This window comes from Synchiropus splendidus, chromosome 15 (assembly GCF_027744825.2).
Source record: "Synchiropus splendidus isolate RoL2022-P1 chromosome 15, RoL_Sspl_1.0, whole genome shotgun sequence".
NCBI lineage: Eukaryota > Metazoa > Chordata > Actinopteri > Syngnathiformes > Callionymidae > Synchiropus > Synchiropus splendidus.
Genome location: NC_071348.1, coordinates 6,125,034 through 6,143,852, shown reverse-complemented (window position 1 = coordinate 6,143,852; position 18,819 = coordinate 6,125,034). Strand labels below are relative to the sequence as shown.

Here is an 18,819-nt window from a genome sequence, read left to right as displayed (position 1 = left end):
AATGGGTGTTATATGCACACAATTTAAAATAATAAATAAAAAATATGTGTTCAGCATAGCTTCATATATATATATATATATATATATATATATATATATATATATATATATATATATATATATTCCATCGAAAATATTGTACAAATATTAAAAATAAATAAATAAATATAATATACACTATTGACAATATGAATTCAAAATAAAAGTTCAAAATGTGGAGGGTAAAAGTAAGATGAGATATTTGGACTGTTTTGCTGCCTTTATCTTCAGTCTGAAGGTTTGCAAGGAGGCGGCGAGTGAGGAGTGTCGACATCTGTAGCTGGAGAAACCTGGTGCAGACGGTGAGAGGATGCGGAGCACAGGCGTCTCTGAGCTCCATCAGCTTGACTCTGACTCCCAGGCCGAACCTTGAGCTGCAGCTCAGCCCTCCAACTCCCCTGAAGCCTGGAAACAGACAGATGAGGCAGCTTCCTCGACTCGCCCGGCCCCCGAGGGTCCTGCTCTCCTCCATCTGAGCCCAGACCACTGGGCCTGACCCTTCTGCATCAGCAGGGAGGCGTCTGCCAGCAGATGGAGGCTGAGCGAGCTGCAGAATGTGCTGTCTGCGCGTGAAGGGGAGGAAGGTTCCATGATGAACGCAGCTCAAGACGTGAAAGTCAGTCGCCATGTTTGCTGTGAGGAAACATCTGGAGGTCGTTGCTTCAGGACCTTCTCTGATACTGAACATCAAACGCCCAGATCTTTTTTTCTGCATCTGTAGGACTCGTTCAAATGAGCAAGGATTTACAGGTGGAGTACAGACCAGAGGCTGGTTCTGCTTCACACGCTCTCGGTCAATCTGACGACTTGATGGAGACTCGATCATCACGATGGATCTGGGGGAAACAGCTGCTAGATGTGGAACTATGGACCTGAATTCCCCTGCTGCCTCAGGTCCGGTACCGTTGGAGAAGAATGGCCCGAAGATCTTATCTGCTCACGTGGACGAGGATGGATGAAGTGTCAGCAGAAGTGCTCCACCGCGCAGATGTTTCCACTCAAGACGGGAGATTCCAGAGGAGCCTCCATGGAGGAGTTTCCACTTCAGCTCGTTCATCTTCATGAGACCTGGAGATGAAACTGGATTAGCTCTGCTGTCATCACCTGCTCCACCAGACCATCGGCGCGTGAACCTGACTGACCTGGTAGACCAGGTCCTTGTTAAGAACCAGCCCACTATGACCCTTGGTGGAGACCTGGTGATTGTTATAGACCTGATGCAACCTGACCAAGTCCTTTAGTAAACACCTCATTCATGTCCACTGGGTCCGCGGTGAAGACCAAGTCCATTTTAGAAGACCTGATCGGTGTAGACCTGCTCCTTGTTTCGACCTCAATGCCATCGAACATGTATTCACGTTGTTTCTCCTTCTCCGCTCCAGCACCAGAAGCCGGGGCTGGATGTCGTAACCGAGGCGGCGATGCCCTCGGGCAGGTCGGTGCAGCTGAAAAAACCCTTCAATCCGACGCTGAGCTAAAAACGCATTCCGCGGCTTGGACATGTCACACGACCTGGAGGCGGCGGAACGGCACAACTGCTCTTCAGTGGCCGGCCACTGTCTCGCGACAGAACAGACATCTGCTTGACAAATGATTGATAACATATCATGACAGAACATTATTGTTATTATATTCTACTTTTAAAAAACAATATATTAAAAACAAAGAAGATAAGCTACAATGTTTTTGAATTATATAAAAGCTAATCTAGACACAACTTTAGCAACAAAGCCAACGGTCGTTTTTCTGTCTGGTCCTCACAGAACAGCGGAGCCGTTATTAAAAATGATGTTTTGGTTCTGGTGTTTGGAGTCCAAATAAAGCATTCTCAACAGCTCCGGGGGCCGAAGCTGAGGTCCGAGTTCACATTCTTATCGCATCGCGTCACCCTCAACTGTTCGCCCAAAACAAATATGTCTGAGCTGATAAAGTCGCTGTTGCATAGTTCTGCTGCCCGGCCGCCAGCACTAGAGTCGACTCCTGCGCGGCGAGTCAGAACACTAACTGATGACTTGGACTCTCTGCTGAGGACGTTGCAACCTTTCCCCAGCAGGGGGCGCTCCTGGCACTGTGGATCCCTGTGGTAGTGTGCGCTCAAAAGGTCGTGCACCAGGGGAGTCGCTAGCTAGCGTTAGCAACTTAGCTTCAAAAGGACTGCGATGACGCTCTTGAAGACTGAGGAGGTTGGACTCTGATGCCGCAGAGACAAGCAGGTTCCGCTCCGCTCCTGGTTCAACCCAGCGGTGTCAGTCCTTCATTCACCCGGACACTCCTCCTCCCTCCTGCTGAGTTCAGGTAACGCGGCCTCCTCGGATGTTTTTCTCACCTGAGTTTGTTGTAGAACACAGAGTGGCGCGAGTGACTTTTCCCTGGCTGTGACGGCGCATCACTGCCCCCACGCGGACACCAAAGCTAGCGCAGCTCCGGCGGTGAATCCGTGTCTTTCACACGGTGTGGACGCGTCCTTGGATCCCGTTGATAGTCATCTACTTCATCTTCTTAAGTGATTCTCACCTTCACGGTGTTCTGCTGAGCTCAGCATTTTCTCGCTCGACCTCTGGAGCGAGTCCATCCTCGGGATTGGAAGTGACCGTTGAGAGCGCGCGTTTCCACGACGGCGCGGATGAAGCGACGCGCAGAAGCGGTTTGAAACTGAGAGGGGTCCAGCAGGTTTGGTCCGGACTGGTGACGTCACAAAGATCATCGCCGTGGATCTTCCATTTCCATTTTAAAAGTCAGTCTTGCTTCTTGAACATTTGCTCTGGGTCATTATTTCCTTGGTTTTATCTTTCCTCAACGTTATTCCATGTCACACTTCCGCTCAACTTTTCCCTTCAGTTTTTTTTTTTGCACATTTTTTCATCATTATTATGATTAGAGAGTTTATTTTCCCCTCAGTTATTTCCTTTTTTCTACATTTAGATTTCTATATCCTGGGTATTTCCCCCTTTACTTTCTAGTACCATTTGTACCCTTTTGATGCAGTTTTTGAGGAATTCTTGTTTTTTTTTTTCTAGAAAAAAAACCCCAAAACTTTTTCCCCACTCACATCAGATTTAACTTCTCACGTTTTCAACTTTTTTTTCTCTCTTCACTTGAGTTTTCAGCGGCCGTCTCCAAGGATTCATTGCACATGAATCCTTACACTTCTTTTGAATCCTGCGGTGTGTACATGGTCCACTTCCCTGCAGCTTCTCACACAGTATGTTTCAAAGATGGCAGGTCCACTTAGATGTTCTAGTTCTGAAGGGAGTCTGGTCTGTTATACAGGTGAGCTCAGGCCCCCCTGGTGTCACGTCCACAGAGCATGAGAAGCTCTCAGCAGCTTTTCCATCAGACCTCAGAACCAGGAGCCCATCACCTGGAACCAGCTTTGCTGAGGCTCAGGTGTCGACATGGCGGAGGGAAAGTCACTCGTCAAACCTCTTTATTCAATTTATTTAGTCGTTTCAGACACTGGAAGGGTTCAGCCCGTCACTAGTAATGCAGTTGTACATTAAAATTCATTGAGCTGCAGGAGAGGGAGACCACCAGCCGGGGTGTTACGGTGCTGCCCTGGGGCAGCCCAGCCAGTCCGTCGTATAAAATGGAAGGGCGGTCGTTATAATTAAAACATGATCAACACTGTGCAATGCAAGAGAGAGACAGAGAGAGAGAAAGAGAGAAAGAAGAAAGAAATGGCTGAGAGAAAAGTAAGCAGACACCAGAGGGTTTGTTAATAACACGACAGAGAGACCTAAAAAAGACCACCACTGGATGTGACACGGTCACGAATGAGCAGAGCGGAAGAGAAACCCGTGTGGAGGTGGAGCGGCTCTGGATCTCTGGGTCTCGCGAGCGGGTCGAGGCATGGAAGAGGTCGACCTCCCGCACTGGTGAGGAAGTTCGGGTCCCAAAAGTGTGGCAGGTCGGCGACAACTTGACTCTTCCAGGGAGTCAGACTGGGTCACAACAGGGCTGCCATTTTGTTACCAACCTCCAAATCATGATCCAACGGTTAAGATCTGACGTCACGAGGACCTCACAGCATTCACACTTCAGTTGGATTTGTCCCTGAAATCCTTTTCAACCAACTTCAACTAGCGCCAAAACGGTGTCTATCACGCCCTCTGCTGGCTGAAAAGACGAACTACACAAGAATTTGTTATTTCCATGTTGTCTGAATGAAGCTCGAAGACACTTCAACAGCTGGGTGTTATTTTGCTCTGACCAACTTAATACACACTCTTCACTGTTATGACGCCGCGTGTCCCACAGAACTTTTATAATCTGCACTTTAGAAATCAACCGGTTCGTGAAAAATGTAGTCAGAGTAGTCGGCGCTACAATGACGCCCTCTGCTGGATGACAAATGAAACTACGTTTGCATTTAAATTTTAAATGGAAATATTTAACCAGTAGCTCATAACGTTATGGGAAAGCTAGTCCGCCGCTCTGACCTCATCGCTGGCAGCCATGATGGCAGTCACAGAAGTCCAAGCTTGTGGATCAAAGTAATCCGCGATCCTTTTGTAACCTCCTCAGACCTGAGCTGACCAGCACAGTGTTTGCTCCTGGATGCCGTGGTCACATGACACGCTCACAAATTTGCTCGCTCCGAGACGGGTTAGTTGAGATAAAAGTGTGTGGTTTAGGCGTTGTAGTGATACATGCATCCGTTATACTGATATACACTTCTTAAAAAAAGTTAAAAAAAAAAAAAAAAAACCACCAACAAAAGAGGGTATTAGAAATGCAGCTATACAGAGTCTTTAGCTATTCCGAAGGGGTGAGGTTGTCGGTCCGACGGCAGGCAGCAGACGAGCCCGATGTCCTGTTGTTCTGCTGAGAGGGGAGGGCGGTGTGTGTCTGTGTGTTTATGTGTGTGTGTGTGTGAGCAGGAAGCGCAGGTTAGTTACTGCAGCAGGGGCGGCTGGAGGGCTGGGCCGACTCCGTCAGGTCCACTCCTCGGTTCCGCCCGCTGTTGGCCCCAGCAGCCTGAGGCTCGTTCTTGGGCAATTTTTTTGCTGTTGAAAACAAAAAGTGGTGGCATCACTCGTGGTGCCAACTGAAACCATAGAGCTGATCTCACTGGGCTGGGGTCAGCATGAGGGTGAGCCCCTCTCTGAGGGCTGTCAGGTGCGCGTGGACCTTCTCTACTCACCAATGGCCATGAAGATCTCGTTGACATTCATCGATGTCTTTGCTGATGTTTCCATGAAAAGCAAGCTGTTGTCGTCTGCGTACGACTGTGCGTCCTGGCAACACAACACTTGCGGTCAGAGGCTTGCAGCAGACACACAAAAGTACACGATGGAGATCCACTCCAGCAAGACAGAAAGCACAGCCCAACAACATGATTCAGAATGAAGCACGAGATTGAAAACCTGGAAGTCCAGTGCTCTCTTGTTGGCCAGGTCGGCTTTGTTCCCCGCCAGCGCTATTACAATATTGGGGCTGGCTTGTCTCTGAAGCTCTTTGACCCAGTTCTTCGCCCGGACAAACGACTCCTGCAGAGAAAGAGACATTTAAATACCCGGCTCTGAACCAGGACAGAAACACGGCGTGTCAGTCAGATGGTGCGGCCTGAAACATCCTCCAGTCATATGTTTATCAAACATCGCAACATCGCTGGCCTCAGCAAAGATACGATCCGGCGGAGCCGAGACAAAGGTGAGAGTGACAAAGGTCCTGGACCTTTCTGAGTAGTGACTGAAAAGAACAAGATCACAGCTTCCTCAGCAGCTCATTCATCCAGGAGAGACTCAGAGTAGAGCAAGTGCTCCGCAGGAGAAGACAGGACCAGGTGTTCAGACCCAGGATACGCAGGAGAGACTTGGTATGTGGCTCAGGTGCCGCCTCCCTGACCCCATGTTGTCTTGCATGAATTGGCCTGAGGGGCTCAGGTATGGGTGGAGGGCTGGGACATACTCACCTCGTTGGTGATGTCATAGACCACAATAGCGGCCTGGGCACCTCTGTAGTACATGGGGGCCAGACTGTGGTAGCGCTCCTGACCAGCTGTGTCCCAGATTTCAAACTTGACCGTCGTGTCGTCCAAACATACTGTCTGAGTCAGGAAGGCAGCTGCAGGGGGACAGAGCAAAGGCACCGGTCACCAACGGGACACACTGAAATGTGAACTGCATTATCAGTCACATGGCAGACCCTTGTTGAGGTCACAGAATCCTAAAACATTTCAGTCATGATCCAGATTTGTCTTCATGAAAACTCAGATATTCCAGAGACAGAATGACGCAAGTGACAAGAAGGACATTTAGTGTTTCACATTTAACGACAAAGCAGAGACTGAGAGTGGCAGCCCGCCCTCACTCACCTGCAGACTTGATCCCCCATATGACCCAAGAGAGGTACAGGCACTGAAACACTCATTCACACATGGACACGCTGACCTTCTCGGACCTGCTTTACTGAAGCTGAAGCCACCATTCTGTGGCACAGTCCTTTAATATCAGGTCAGCTTGCCTGCACGAGGTGGGGACGTTTCAACTGACTAAGTCGGGTTGACGTCTATTTACTGTGCAACAAAGACATGTCGATGTGTCAAACATAAACACCATCTTGTTTGCACAAACAACAAGACCAGGCCACATCAAAGATGTTTCTGGAGGTTCATTTCTGAGATAGGGCAGTGGAAAAGACGTTTAACACTGAGTTAAGACGCTACTGTTATAGTCGATCCATATCCAATTCTTTTTTCTCATGGGCCACCACTCATCACACTGCTTCCTTCAGAGGTTCTGTGATGACCCTGCAGTTGTCATCTCCAGCTGAGACGGTAGGTAGATTGTCATCTGCCGAGGTCCATTCACACCTCTGTGATGGCACCAAACTGACTCCAGAGCTACAGCAGCATCACAAGAGCAGACTGGAGTGAAGCATATATTTGAGGAGCAACGTGCTTCTTCTATTCACTCACACCTTGGTGCTTTGTTTGGATGGTGAGCCATTCCAGGCGGCTGAACTCTGCATGGGCGCGGCCCGACAAAGGCAGAGGGATAAAGTGGCTTAGTGGACAAAGAAAAATAAAACCTATAGGCCCACCTGCTTCCTTCACAACACCGGGACAGTCACCATGAACACCTGATGACATCACTTGACCACTGACCTCCAATCGTGCTCTCCTGAAATTCATGAAACTGTCCCTTGACGAACCGGAGGACGAGACTGGACTTTCCCACCGCCGACTCCCCTAATAGCACAAGTTTGAACTGGCAGATCTTGTTGCCTGCGTTTGGCCCGTTGGGTCGCGTAGCTCCGCCTCTACTTGCCATGTCGCCGTCTGTGGACGCTCTCCTCTCAACGTTGACCTGTGGGGAAAAGACCCAAATGAGTGGGACAGGAAAAGCTGTTGTCATTTAAAACCATGACTTTCAAAGTCGTTTCCAAAACACAGCTCCGTGTATGGAAGACATTTTCCCATAACCCCACAGTGAAATATGCCGCTCTGTTAACCATGGCTCCACACTCAGCGTGTACAGACAAGCATCCATGCATAGTTGATTAACAGGTGTGTGTGGAGGTCACACACTTTGTTGTAAATTAGAAGTAACATGACAAAGACCTGAAACATAAATCTTAGTGCAGACTGAAATCAAGCCCGTTTCCTCGACCTCTCTGGTCACAACCATCCTCTCCAACGCCTTCTACATCACATCCGTGATCTCAATCTTGAGAACACTAAAATAGCGACCACGAAAAAACTATTTCAACTGTATTATCAATGCTACATTGCCTACAATGCCCACAAAAACTAGGCCGTACCCTTGAACCAATATTTGTATCTATGCAACTTTTATCTAAGATGATATGGTCAGTACACATAAATCACAGCAGCAGTCATCTGACATGAGCCAGAGCAGATAAATGACATTCATATTTATCATTGGTTCAACCGGCATGGAGCAAACTGATATGGATATTTGGATAATAAATACTTCATTTTAGCGTCTAAACCCTGAATAACATAGTCACGACATATTCAAGGACAACACTAAATCTGTGTCATGACTTTACATTTCTTCAAAAGAGGCACAATGTTTGATGAATGACAGCATGATCACGATAAGCGACTAGACGATGAGTCAACAAATGGCTTTGCAGTTCTGAGCATTTTTCAGTTCCTCTGTCAACAAAAGATGTATTTCTTTCCACCATTAAACAAATAGGTGGAACAGGTACAAGACAAACATTGATGAGTCAACTTTCCATCACAGCAGCAAATACAACATCTGATGTCATACACAACCATTTCTTTTATGACATGTATGTAGTGCTGAGCTGTAGGAATGAGGTGGTGTGACACCTATGTCTTCACTCGACCACAAGATACTACACTGCTTACAATACAGAAAAGGGCTCTGATCATGAGGCAGATTACACAGATCATACAAATGAACCGTTTGCTAAAGCAAAACAACTGAAATTTCCCCAGCAAGTAGAGACTGGCACTGCTGGTTCTGCTAAGACCCAGAAATGGACGAGTACCAGATCTAACTCCTGATGAGGAGCAGAGAAGGAAAACCAACCATATGGTAAAACCACAACTGTACATTTGAAGAACGCGAGTGAAAAATATGAAACCCACTGACAGTAAGAGAACAATTCTAGAGTGTAACACACAACATAAAGGACCCCACACAGACTTACACATGGCCACTGTGCAGAACAAATATGGACACGTGGGAATATGGGGCAAAATTACATTAATGGAGTTGTCACTCTGCTCCTTTTTAATCTCTGTGAAATGAAGGCAGAATATTTAACTAGAATGTAGCCACGTTACGTAAAGAACACTACAAATGCCATATAAATTTGTCATGTCAGGCACTTACAATGTGTTAGAGGAGATTGTGAAATAAACAGTCATTCATTGAGACGAGTTTAACTCAGGTCAGATTAATGTGAGAGTGTCAGATATGACCCAGAAACGGACACTAATCGACAGAATCCTCATCACAACAGAGCACAGACATTGTTTCAATAAAGAAAGTAAACAACAACACAGAATCGACGCCAGCTTCGTGGGAAATCGCGTTACGACACAGACAACCACAAATAACCTGTTATGTTGTTGTTGACGAGCAAGCATTAGCAGGCTAGCGTTAGCTTTGCGGCTACGTATCGTAGGAAATTCGGAATATAAACGTTAAGTTGGAAGCCCAACAGATCCAGAGGGCGTTTTAAGAAGCCCTTTCTCAGTATGCGCTGGTGTGTATGTTTAAACGGACATAAAAGTGACGTTTTCGCGAGCGTATGATGATGCAGGTTTGGGTGTGTACAGCTACTGACAGCTAAGTAGAGTTAGCTGTCTGCCGAGTCCTGCTAAGCGGCGGGTGAGCTGGAAACTCTTTAGTAAGGTTATTCTCCTATGTTCTAGTGGACATGGATGCACAGTGAGCCGAGGCCAGCATCTCCCGGTGCTAACTGCTGAGACAGAAGGCAGACGAATCCGTTTTTACCAGCGGTGGCTTCGGGAGGAGTCCTGCGGTTAGCTGTTAGCTCCCCGGGTTAGCCACTCACTTACCCCAAATATGACGGGAGTTAACGAAACTACGTCTCCGGAATAATGTGTCCAGGATAACACAGTCTCTCTGGCGGCGTGTGGCAACCCAGTCAGCCACACAGACGTTATAGTTCAACTGGATCCGCGATGTCCCTCTTCACTACTCTCAACTTCCCTTTCGCATCGTACGAAGGATGATGACAGATCGGATGACTGGACTTGACAATTCGCCTCGGGGCCAATCATCAGCGCCGATATATATCTGTCATTAAATGTCTTTCCAAATCGTTTTTCTAATAGTTCATCGCAAATGGTATTAGTGTTTTTGTCTGGATGAATGATGGGAAATTATTGTACAGTCCCCTTGGTTCGCCGGAGATTGTCGCTAAAACAGTAACTGAATGGAACAAAATGGAAAAAAAAAGTTATTGCTGGCGTATAATACGTTTGTAGCAGCGATTTAACATTCAACTTCATGAATCTGTAATTTCATATTTAAAAAAAAAAAGGAAAACATGTAAGAGACATACATGAGCGTCGGGCAACAACCCAAACCCTGTAAAATCACAACAGATAAAAACACAAAACGACTTGTAATTGCTCAGGAAAAAAAAAAAAAAATCGGAAGCAAATGTTTAGTTTGGACCGGGTCCGTGAATGCAGCAGTCCCGTTGCTCGGCAACCACACAGCAAACTGCCCCGGCTTCAGATTGCTAACGCCTGTTAGCTTAGACTGAAAACACCTTAATGTACAACAAAAGAAAAGGACAAGTTGAGGAACCATGGCTGACGAATATAGACCGGACCAAGTAAACCGCACGCACACTTTTCCAACTCTACCGCGGGTAAGTCAACTTTCACCTGCTGCAGTTACTCGAACCTCCAGGTTGCCACACGAAAAAAAAAAAAAAAAAAAAAAAAAATATATATATTTTTTTTAATACTTCATTCATCTTGTTAAAGCTCCTATACCTCATTGGACGATACTTAAAAAAACCAAAACATTTTTCTAATGTTAAAAGTATTTAAGTAATTGTCTGATACTTTTATTGACTTCTCCAACTTACTGCAAGATATTTGAACTATAATTCTGGTTGTGATGGTTTGTTTTGGTATCTATGTATTATAACTACTGTATTCAGACCTTCTAATCCAAACCAAAATACCAACCAGATTTATAATATCCAGGTGGATGCAAACAACCACCCCTAAAACATTTGTTTTTCCAGGCTGGCAAGCTGAAACCTGCTGGTGACAGAGCGAAGGACTGCTTGCAGGACATGTCAGGGGTGAGCTGAGCTCAGGCCTCTGTAGGTCCTTTGTGTTGCTGTCCTGATCTTACTTTCATTTCAGCCTCCTACCCCACCTGAGGTTCAAAAATTCCACCATCACCAACAGCCCGGTGTGCGGACGAGACACCCTGGAAAAGCAAATGACCCAGATGTTGCTGGCTCACTTGTTCACGGCATCAGAACCAAAAGTTCTGACAGTGTACGGACAGTAAAATATACTCACATTTGATATTAAAAGTTGTTGATTCTCCAAACTTACGATCCCAGACCTGTACGATCCTGAACCTTCCGCGGAGAACCGTCTTCCAGGAGAGGCTTCAGGAGCTCAGAGAATCCGGCTACGCCTCCAGACGCAGGGCGCCGCTGGGGCGGTCATATGACCAGAGGACAGGACTTCCTCCCTGGTACAACAGCAACATCACATTTGGCATAAAAAGTGCAAAAGGTTTGTGCCACGGCAAGATCTTCCTCAGCTTATCAACCCGACACCAACCTTTGATGTCGTCCAGATGTGACTGTTGGTGACATCATCTATTCATCAAAGCCATCAGAGCCGATGGAGAGAGACACTCACATGGGGAGCAATAAAGACCCGCTCACCGGTGAGAAGACTTTTCAGATGTGTTCATATGCTTCTATCAATTGCTACTGAAAACGTTAAGACACATTAATCAGAATATGTTTATTTGACTGAATTACCAGGAAGAAGTAAAGCTACATTTATTTCTCAAGCAACGTATCCATGAGCTCATTCAGTTGCATTTTTAGCGACACATGCTCCACGACACGTGTCAAACTCAAGACCCGTGGGCCAAGCCTGGCCCACCACTTCATTTTATGTGGCCCATGACTGTGTTTAACCCATTCAATAGGCAGGACTTATGCGTGTGTTGCAGGTGAGTGGCCTGACAGGCAGTTCCAGGTCAGCGCAGACAGCAGGTTTGGGATTATCACGCCTCACTCCAATGATGGGCACGACCTCTGCAGAACTCTGCGATGGTACGACGAGCCACTGAGGTGAGAGCGGGAGAGTCGTTTTGACTAAATGAGTTAAATGAGTTAAGATTCTGATTCCATCTGGCAGGTTCCACAACCCAAAGCCGGTTTGGACCAGATCCAGCGGCTCCAGAGAGAAGCTGATGCGGCTGTACAACGTGAAGAACACGTGAGATTCTCTCTGTCTCTGAGCGTGGTCTCACTTGGGCTTATATCTACTTTGTCTTGGCACTGAAGGGAAGGAAAGGGAGCCAACGTTCCAGCAGACTGGACCTTTGGAGTTCGAGGCCAGAGCGACGAGTGCGGTGAGTTTTCCTGAACACGTGTGAGACAAGTGAGTCGGTGACACGAGCCGTGACCCCTGCAGGGGTCGGAGATCTGCTCACCTGCGCGCAGCCAAGAGCCCCGCTGCCAGCTCAAGTGGTCGCTCTGCAACACCAGCTGAAGAAGCTCAACCACCAGAAGTTCCCGTCTCTGCTGCAGGCCTTCAGGCATTACGACAAGGTGAAGATCAGAGCAGGTCCGAGTGGTCACTCGAGCCTCTGGTTCTCTCACAGCACTTACAACACAAACATTCAACTGGCTACATGACAGGGTTTATTTGAACTCATGTTCACCTCCAGAAAGGCGAGGGAGTGATCGGCAAAGAGCAACTGCAGGAAGTGTGTGGCGAGTTCCAGCTGGACGTGAGTGATTCAGTCCTGGATGAGCTCATGAGCCACTGCCACAGCGAGAATGACGGCGGTATCAACTTCCTGGAGTTTGCCAACTTCCTCAACTGGAAGGACAACATGCCCCTCAACCGACGAGAGCAGAGGATCCTAACAAGCGGTTGGTTGTGCGCCGTCGCTGCTCACTATAGATAGGTGGCGCTGCTCAGACTCATATCGTCTTTGGTCAGAGCGGCCAACCTGTTCAGCTCCAGTGAGCATGGAGAGGAAGACGTCGACGCCTCCAGCTTCTAAAGCTTTAATTCAGCCAGAAGACTTGGAGCCAGTGGCGCCAGGCAGCTCCCTGAAGACCGTTCGCACCCTGAGGCGGCTCCGGACCTCACCACAACACTTCACAACCTCCTCCTCCATCTTTGGCAGTGGCAACAGAGAGTCACCTGGCGAGCCAGGTACAGTGTGGGAAACATTATCTGGCTGGACTATGATACGGGCTGCTCATGAGTCTTGTTTGGAGAGGTCTCGATTTTGAAAAGGGTGTGGCCCTCTTGTGGACACGCCCTTTTATTTGGCCTAGCATTTTCAGTGGAAACATCTGGACCCACCTTGTAACCCCGGAACTATGTCACTTGGTTGAATTTCTGACTCATCTTTTTGTCCACAGGCAGCCGCACGTTCGGCGTCCCGACTGTACGATCTGATCTTCCGGCTCCTCGTATAAAGAGGGTGAGCGACTCCACCAACTACGGCGACACGTCCACTGCCGCCGACCTCCTGCACCCTCCGCTTCATTCCATCCAAGGAGTTCATGAGCGGCACTTCTTCTCTCCACTCACCAAGGCAGAGGTATTAATATGAAATATTGGACATAAATATAAAGAAGAATAAGTGTACGCATGTAGCTCCACAACAAAGTTCTTGTTCCACATTTTTGTTCACAAAGCAAGAATCCGAGTGTGACTCCTTGTTTATTCAACAGCTGTTGTGTAGCTTACACAGCCAGGCTTGATTTACAAATGGCAACAACAGGGTTTGTCTTCTTCTGGGCCTGAAGAATCAATACTCCATTATCTCCCCTCCTCTTCTCACCTCACTTGCTTTGTTGCTGCTGAAGATTTGCTGTTCAGCTTGGAGGAGAAACTGTCTCCAGATGACTGTCTTTGCTCTTTCCCTCTGCAGGTGACTGAGATCTTCAGGAACGTCGGGGTGAGCGTTTCCGAGGAGACGTTGGCGGAGGCCTGGAAGCTGGCGGCCATGAGAGATCCCGCCGGGGAAGTTTGTGTTGAGGCCTTCCGCAGTGTTCTGAAGGAGATGGGAGCAATGTAGCGCGACCCCAGCCACCGTGACCCAGCTGGATCTGGAGCACCTCCTCTACCTTCCACCTATTTTCCCACGTATCAAACACCGACACGATACATAGAGGACTCCTCATGTCCACGTTTAATTCCTCTTTTGTTTGAGACGACACATCTTCATTTGCTTTGAGGCGTGAGCTGTGTCAATTAGCAGTCTTCACAAACGGCGGCTGTCAGAGCATTAGACGTAATTGTGCGCGCATTCGCCAGCTAATTCTATTAATTAACCTTCAAAAAGAGTCTGACGGAGTCGACCACTGACTTATCATGCTGACGCCGAGGCTCAAACAGGGATGGTTGGCGCTAACCAGATTAATGAAACGGTTTGGCGCCCCGCCACGTCGCCGCGTCGCCCAACAGTAATAGAACTCATAAAAGATGTCGATAGAGACGACTTGGTTTTGTTTGTCGGCTAATTTCCGTCCGGGGCGGCGATGCAGAGGCGTGTGTAATGTGCCACCAGCGCGCTGACACGTGCTAAGCTAACTGCTCTCATTTAATCTCATTAACGCTCCGCTGGAACCGAAAAGGGAAAAACCCACGCAAACTTCCGCAGACCTCGAATCAGCGGCGGGAAAATTAGACTAATCCTCCGTGCGTTTCATTATGCATGAATTAGAGGCCGCTAATGATGGAAGCCTCTGTTGTTCCTCCGATTTGTTGTCGACATTAATAATGCGGCAGCCGGATTCAGCTCGACAACACACGGTCTTCAGCGCGGCCGCCGACGGCTCAGGCGGCTGACGCGGTTCTGGCAGTGACCGCGGGCCTGAATTAGAACCGTCAGGTGCGGAGTGACATTTCCACTCGCAGACATTCAACGTGTCGACCTCATTCGCTTGTGGCGGGAACAGTGTCGCAGACAAGCGTGTGGCAGGTCTTACGCCCCCTCCTGCTTACTATGGTAATGGATTATCGTGCTGCCTGTTGCTTATCTCCAGGACCAGAACACTAATATGTCTTCAATAAAAGTTCAACTTTCTGTGCTGGGATGACGTCTATGCTAATAGCAAGGTGCTGCTCGGGTTGATACCGTTCAAGGGTCCATCGGGTTAAACAAAAGGGCTGTTTTTGGTCATAACCGGTTCACAGCGGCTGCATCTGTGCTGCTGGATGAGACGTGACCGTTGGAGACCTGAGGTCAGGGTTTATTTTAGGCACAGTATCAGGATTTGTCCTGCGTTCTAACATTTTAGTCTGTGAGAAAGATAACAGCCAAGATGGCTGCCGTTCACTCCGCCAGCTTCCAGTGCCAGTGCCAGATGGTTGTGACGGTCCAGTCGGGCGACGCTCCTGGGGTCAGCTCTCTGTGGAACCTGAGGTTGGAGACGATTTTTAAATCACAGTATCGTCCACGATGCCCATCCTTTCTTCTACAGTAGGGCTCCAACGACTCGTCGACTATATTCGACCATAAAGTTCGCCAACAGGTTCATCCATGAACTAGTCATGACGTCATCTTTGAGTTAGCACAATCCGCCCTGAGAGGAGAACTGAATGAGGCTCTGCAACCACTGTGACCCAAAACATAGGAAGTATGGGACCATTCCATAAACACATCAAAGGACACATCTTTCACAACACATTTGATGCAATCAAAATTTAAAGTTTCAAAACAGCATTTAAGTCCACGCAAACCTTTATAACGTTTGACATGCATTTTATTTAGATTTATTTACCCTAATTTCCAGACTATAGAGCGCACCGGAATATCAGCTGCACCCACTAAATTTAAGAAGGAAAACAGATCTTGTTCATCCTTAAGCCACAGCGGTCTATAAGCTGCAGGTGCAGAGGTGCTGTCTGCGCTGTGGACAGGTCAGCGGTGAACCGGCTTTTCAAAACCAGTTTTGAAGACAGGGTCCAGCATGGAGAGTGAGGAAATAGCGGAAACAAGCTGGGTAATACGGAGTGTCTTGATTGATCCACGCTGCTCTCACAATAGACAAGGTTCAGCTCTCCACCCGGGATCAAGTCACCGGCCCAAACCCGACTCACCAGTGTTCACATTGTACTTTTGAGCCGAACGCACTTTGTCTCGAGACAGCGTCTCCCATCTTTTATTCACATTAAAGCCCTCAAAATGCGCTGTTTTTGCCCGTGTGATTCGACACCATGGTCGTCTCAGTGGTATCAGCCTGTAAAAATCCATATATTAGCCGCAGGGCTGAGACGACGAGAAAAAAGTAGCGGCTTATGGTCCGAAAAATTATGGTAAATTCTACTGTATTTATAGACCACACAGAGCCATGTGGGCGTGTCCCTCCACCAATACAAATCGTATGACAATTAGCCGACCAGTCGGTGACCAGTCTAATATTGTGTGTTCTGCATTCTACTTTTCCAGACCCTCCAGAGCTGCCCGACCAGGGCAGAGGCTCCCGGGTCCGCCCCAGGGCCTCCTCCTAGATGAACACCACACTAGCTTTCTTTAAGCACTTTTGAAAGGTGATGAGCAGCAACATTCAGACAAAGTTGTTTTCTCCGAGAAATCACAAGCTCAGGATTCTGTGGGATAACGTTCGGAGAGTAACAGGCTTTTCTCGCACGGATTGGGGCTCGTGAAACACTTCTGCGAAAGGTCTGGCTCAATAGATAGGTGGGCTTTAGGTAGCAGAACCTCGGCGTGGGGTCCAACAACTAACAGGATTACTGACGCCGGCAAAAAGAGGCTTTGACTGCGACTCGCGCTGTGAATGGAATTATTCCTGCTCGGCGGTGAATCACCTCAGCGGGACTCTAAAAGCAGCAATGGAAGGAGCAACAGGATGCTTGACTTTTGCTGCCGTGAGTTAAGACTTCAATTAGAAGGGACTCTTCTCCAACACCAACTGGGTCGGTCGTAATAACACCAGCAAGTGACGACACTTGCCAGTTTTCAATTCTGCTTTGGTTCAGTTTTTTGTTTTTTGTGGTTCATTTCATTTAAACGTTGACTTTTCATTCTATGTACTTGACATCTTTTAAATCCTGACTTTTTGGTGTGTATCAAAGTGAACATATTTATTGTCAAACTAACAGTCAATTTGCTTTTCATGTGTACCCAGGAGAGTTTTTCACATCACGGTACAGTAAGAGAATCGGTCTCCTGCAAGCTGCGGACCAGAGTCTTCACTATTAACCACAGACCTCTTCACTTAGACACGACTTTTCTAAACCTTTCAGACACTACTGAATCAAATGTTTCCAGGTGTGAAATCAGAATCCTGTTGTGAACCAGAAGAGTCACTCCCGTTCTGCTCCAAACACTCTTCATAACTCACTTTCTTCACTCCATCTGAAGCCAACTTCAACCCTCAGAAATATGTTCCAATTTCCCCTGACAAGGCGTTTAACACCAGGCGACTGTCCCTGCCCACACTCAGAACTTCACCTCTCCAAACTGTAGCTCCCCAGCGTCATCATGTCATGACACTTTAATCTTGTCTGGAAATGAAGCTCTTCTTCCGCACGAAGACTGGACGTTGTACTCACTCGTACACAGCCGTGGCCAGCTTCTTCTGAGGGCTGCCGTCTTCACTTGGAGCCACTCTGAATATGGCGGTGCCTTCAGGGTCATCCGGACCGTCGTGAGTCGACAGAAGCCAAAACCTCATGACGACGCGGCAGAACTTTCTACCTACAAACACACGACTCGTTGAGGATGAGTCTCACACATGACGACTTCATTGGGACCCTGAACTCACCGTGTGAATCAAAGACCACGGTGACATCTTCCGGCAGCAGGAAGATGATGTCGTCCATGTTGACCGCCAGCAGCTTCCTCTGAGCTTCAGTGAGGGAGGAACACTTTCCCTCCACGTACTCAATCGTCTGAGAAGCAAAGAGTTGACTGGTCAGTTTTATTGACAAACCTAACAGGTACAATGATGAAGCCCAACATTGCTCCACAGTCGATTATGTACCTCAATAGATACCACCCCCCTCAGGTGCCAGTATTGACCCTTCGATATCAAGTCAGAGACGTGGACCAGAGCCTGCAGTGGAAGAGTATTGTTTCAGCAAACATTCACAATTTCATCCTGTAGGTGACACATTTTTTGAAGCACAAAAACATTTGTAAAATAAAGTCACGACTATCATTGAAATATGTCCACATAGCAAAATAATATTACATGGAAAGTTTGGAAAATTGAGTGGTGCAGCACATAACAACAACAATAATTGAACTACCTGCTTGACTCCTCTCTCAAACTCCTCAGAAGTCAGGTCTAACTCAAAGTACAGCAGCACCAGGTACATGATGACCTTACACCGGATCCATGTCAGAGGATCCGGGATTCCCACCACGGACACACCGCGATCCGGACCGGAGCTCCGCGAGCTCAAGTGTCGGAGCTTCTGACCGGTGAACTCGACCGTCCTCCGGCTCGCGTGCGGCCACAGCAACGACCTCTGCCGGCGAGTGACCGGCGCGGCTACGCTACTGCTGCTCCCGAAGCACCGGGTGCAGAGAGCCGGGGTGACGGCAGCGAGGCAGCCGAGCTCCCGGCACCAAGCCAGGCTCGCTATCCGCTGCATCACCGTCGACACGCGGCTGCATGTGCTCCAGACGGCGAAGCAGAAACCTCCATCTTCACCGCTGGATGCAGCGGCTTACGCAAGTTAGCCCATATTTTACCCACAATGCCCAGTGGCAGTATACACACGTGACTGCTGCGTTCACTGACTGTAAAAAATATGTATAACTTTCGCTTGTACTGTAAACGAAGATCGTCGAAAGGTTGAATCTAGCCCCGTTAGCCCTTTTTGAATTCAGACTATTCTCCTATGAGGAAATAATATGTCATTATGAGCCAATTTGTGTGTTTAAGAAAATTGCTTTAAACAGTTTTTTTTTACAAATGACATTAGGAGTGAACTATACTTTATTTATTCAGTGATCGTGTGCTAGAATAAAAAAAAAGTTGTTCACAATATTGTTCATAATGAATAATTGGAGTTTGAAGATGAGGTGTTGTATC

The 18,819-nt window shown here is 47.7% G+C and overlaps 3 protein-coding genes across 4 annotated transcripts; 1 reads left to right on the top strand and 2 right to left on the bottom strand.

Moving 5' to 3' along the window:
* Positions 1-3,424: 3,424 nt before the first annotated feature.
* rab5ab (RAB5A, member RAS oncogene family, b) lies at positions 3,425-11,300 on the bottom strand. Of its 2 annotated transcripts, none has more exons than XM_053887623.1 (6): positions 11,060-11,300; positions 7,148-7,349; positions 5,954-6,105; positions 5,406-5,528; positions 5,183-5,276; positions 3,425-5,045 (listed from the first exon to the last, which is right to left on the bottom strand). In XM_053887623.1, exons 2-6 carry the CDS (start codon positions 7,311-7,313, stop codon positions 4,930-4,932), a joined length of 651 nt encoding a protein of 216 aa, XP_053743598.1. In that variant the 5' UTR covers positions 7,314-7,349; positions 11,060-11,300; the 3' UTR covers positions 3,425-4,929. The 2 variants fall into 2 exon arrangements, with proteins under 2 accessions (XP_053743598.1, XP_053743597.1); XM_053887622.1 differs by lacking the exon at positions 11,060-11,300 and adding an exon at positions 9,566-9,777.
* efhb (EF-hand domain family, member B) lies at positions 9,272-14,846 on the top strand. Its single transcript, XM_053887625.1, has 13 exons — positions 9,272-10,389; positions 10,774-10,833; positions 10,898-11,035; positions 11,104-11,281; positions 11,346-11,438; positions 11,733-11,853; positions 11,921-12,001; positions 12,070-12,137; positions 12,200-12,336; positions 12,456-12,663; positions 12,734-12,952; positions 13,165-13,346; positions 13,680-14,846. The coding sequence occupies exons 1-13, from the start codon at positions 10,327-10,329 to the stop codon at positions 13,824-13,826; spliced, it is 1,695 nt and encodes a 564-aa protein (XP_053743600.1). The 5' UTR covers positions 9,272-10,326; the 3' UTR covers positions 13,827-14,846.
* Positions 13,467-18,464, bottom strand: si:dkey-82o10.4 (uncharacterized protein LOC797793 homolog). Its single transcript, XM_053887621.1, has 5 exons — positions 18,029-18,464; positions 17,761-17,832; positions 17,542-17,668; positions 17,330-17,474; positions 13,467-15,171 (listed from the first exon to the last, which is right to left on the bottom strand). Exons 1-5 carry the CDS (start codon positions 18,374-18,376, stop codon positions 15,087-15,089), a joined length of 777 nt encoding a protein of 258 aa, XP_053743596.1. The 5' UTR covers positions 18,377-18,464; the 3' UTR covers positions 13,467-15,086.
* Between the last annotated feature and the right edge of the window lie 355 nt (positions 18,465-18,819).

Coding starts and splice junctions, on each gene's coding strand:
- rab5ab (XM_053887623.1), bottom strand. CDS start 7,313: ATGGCAAGTAGAGGCGGAGCTACGCGACCCAACGGGCCAAACGCAGGC. Junction 5,529..5,953: donor TCTATGACATCACCAACGAG/GTGAGTATGTCC, acceptor CTTTCTCTGCAG/GAGTCGTTTGTCCGGGCGAA. Junction 5,046..5,182: donor CGAGATCTTCATGGCCATTG/GTGAGTAGAGAA, acceptor TGTTTTCAACAG/CAAAAAAATTGCCCAAGAAC.
- efhb (XM_053887625.1), top strand. CDS start 10,327: ATGGCTGACGAATATAGACCGGACCAAGTAAACCGCACGCACACTTTT. Junction 11,282..11,345: donor TGGCATAAAAAGTGCAAAAG/GTTTGTGCCACG, acceptor GATGTCGTCCAG/ATGTGACTGTTGGTGACATC. Junction 12,138..12,199: donor AGGCCAGAGCGACGAGTGCG/GTGAGTTTTCCT, acceptor TGACCCCTGCAG/GGGTCGGAGATCTGCTCACC.
- si:dkey-82o10.4 (XM_053887621.1), bottom strand. CDS start 18,376: ATGCAGCGGATAGCGAGCCTGGCTTGGTGCCGGGAGCTCGGCTGCCTC. Junction 17,833..18,028: donor TTGAGAGAGGAGTCAAGCAG/GTAGTTCAATTA, acceptor CTTCCACTGCAG/GCTCTGGTCCACGTCTCTGA. Junction 15,172..17,329: donor CTGGCCACGGCTGTGTACGA/GTGAGTACAACG, acceptor CTCCAACCTCAG/GTTCCACAGAGAGCTGACCC.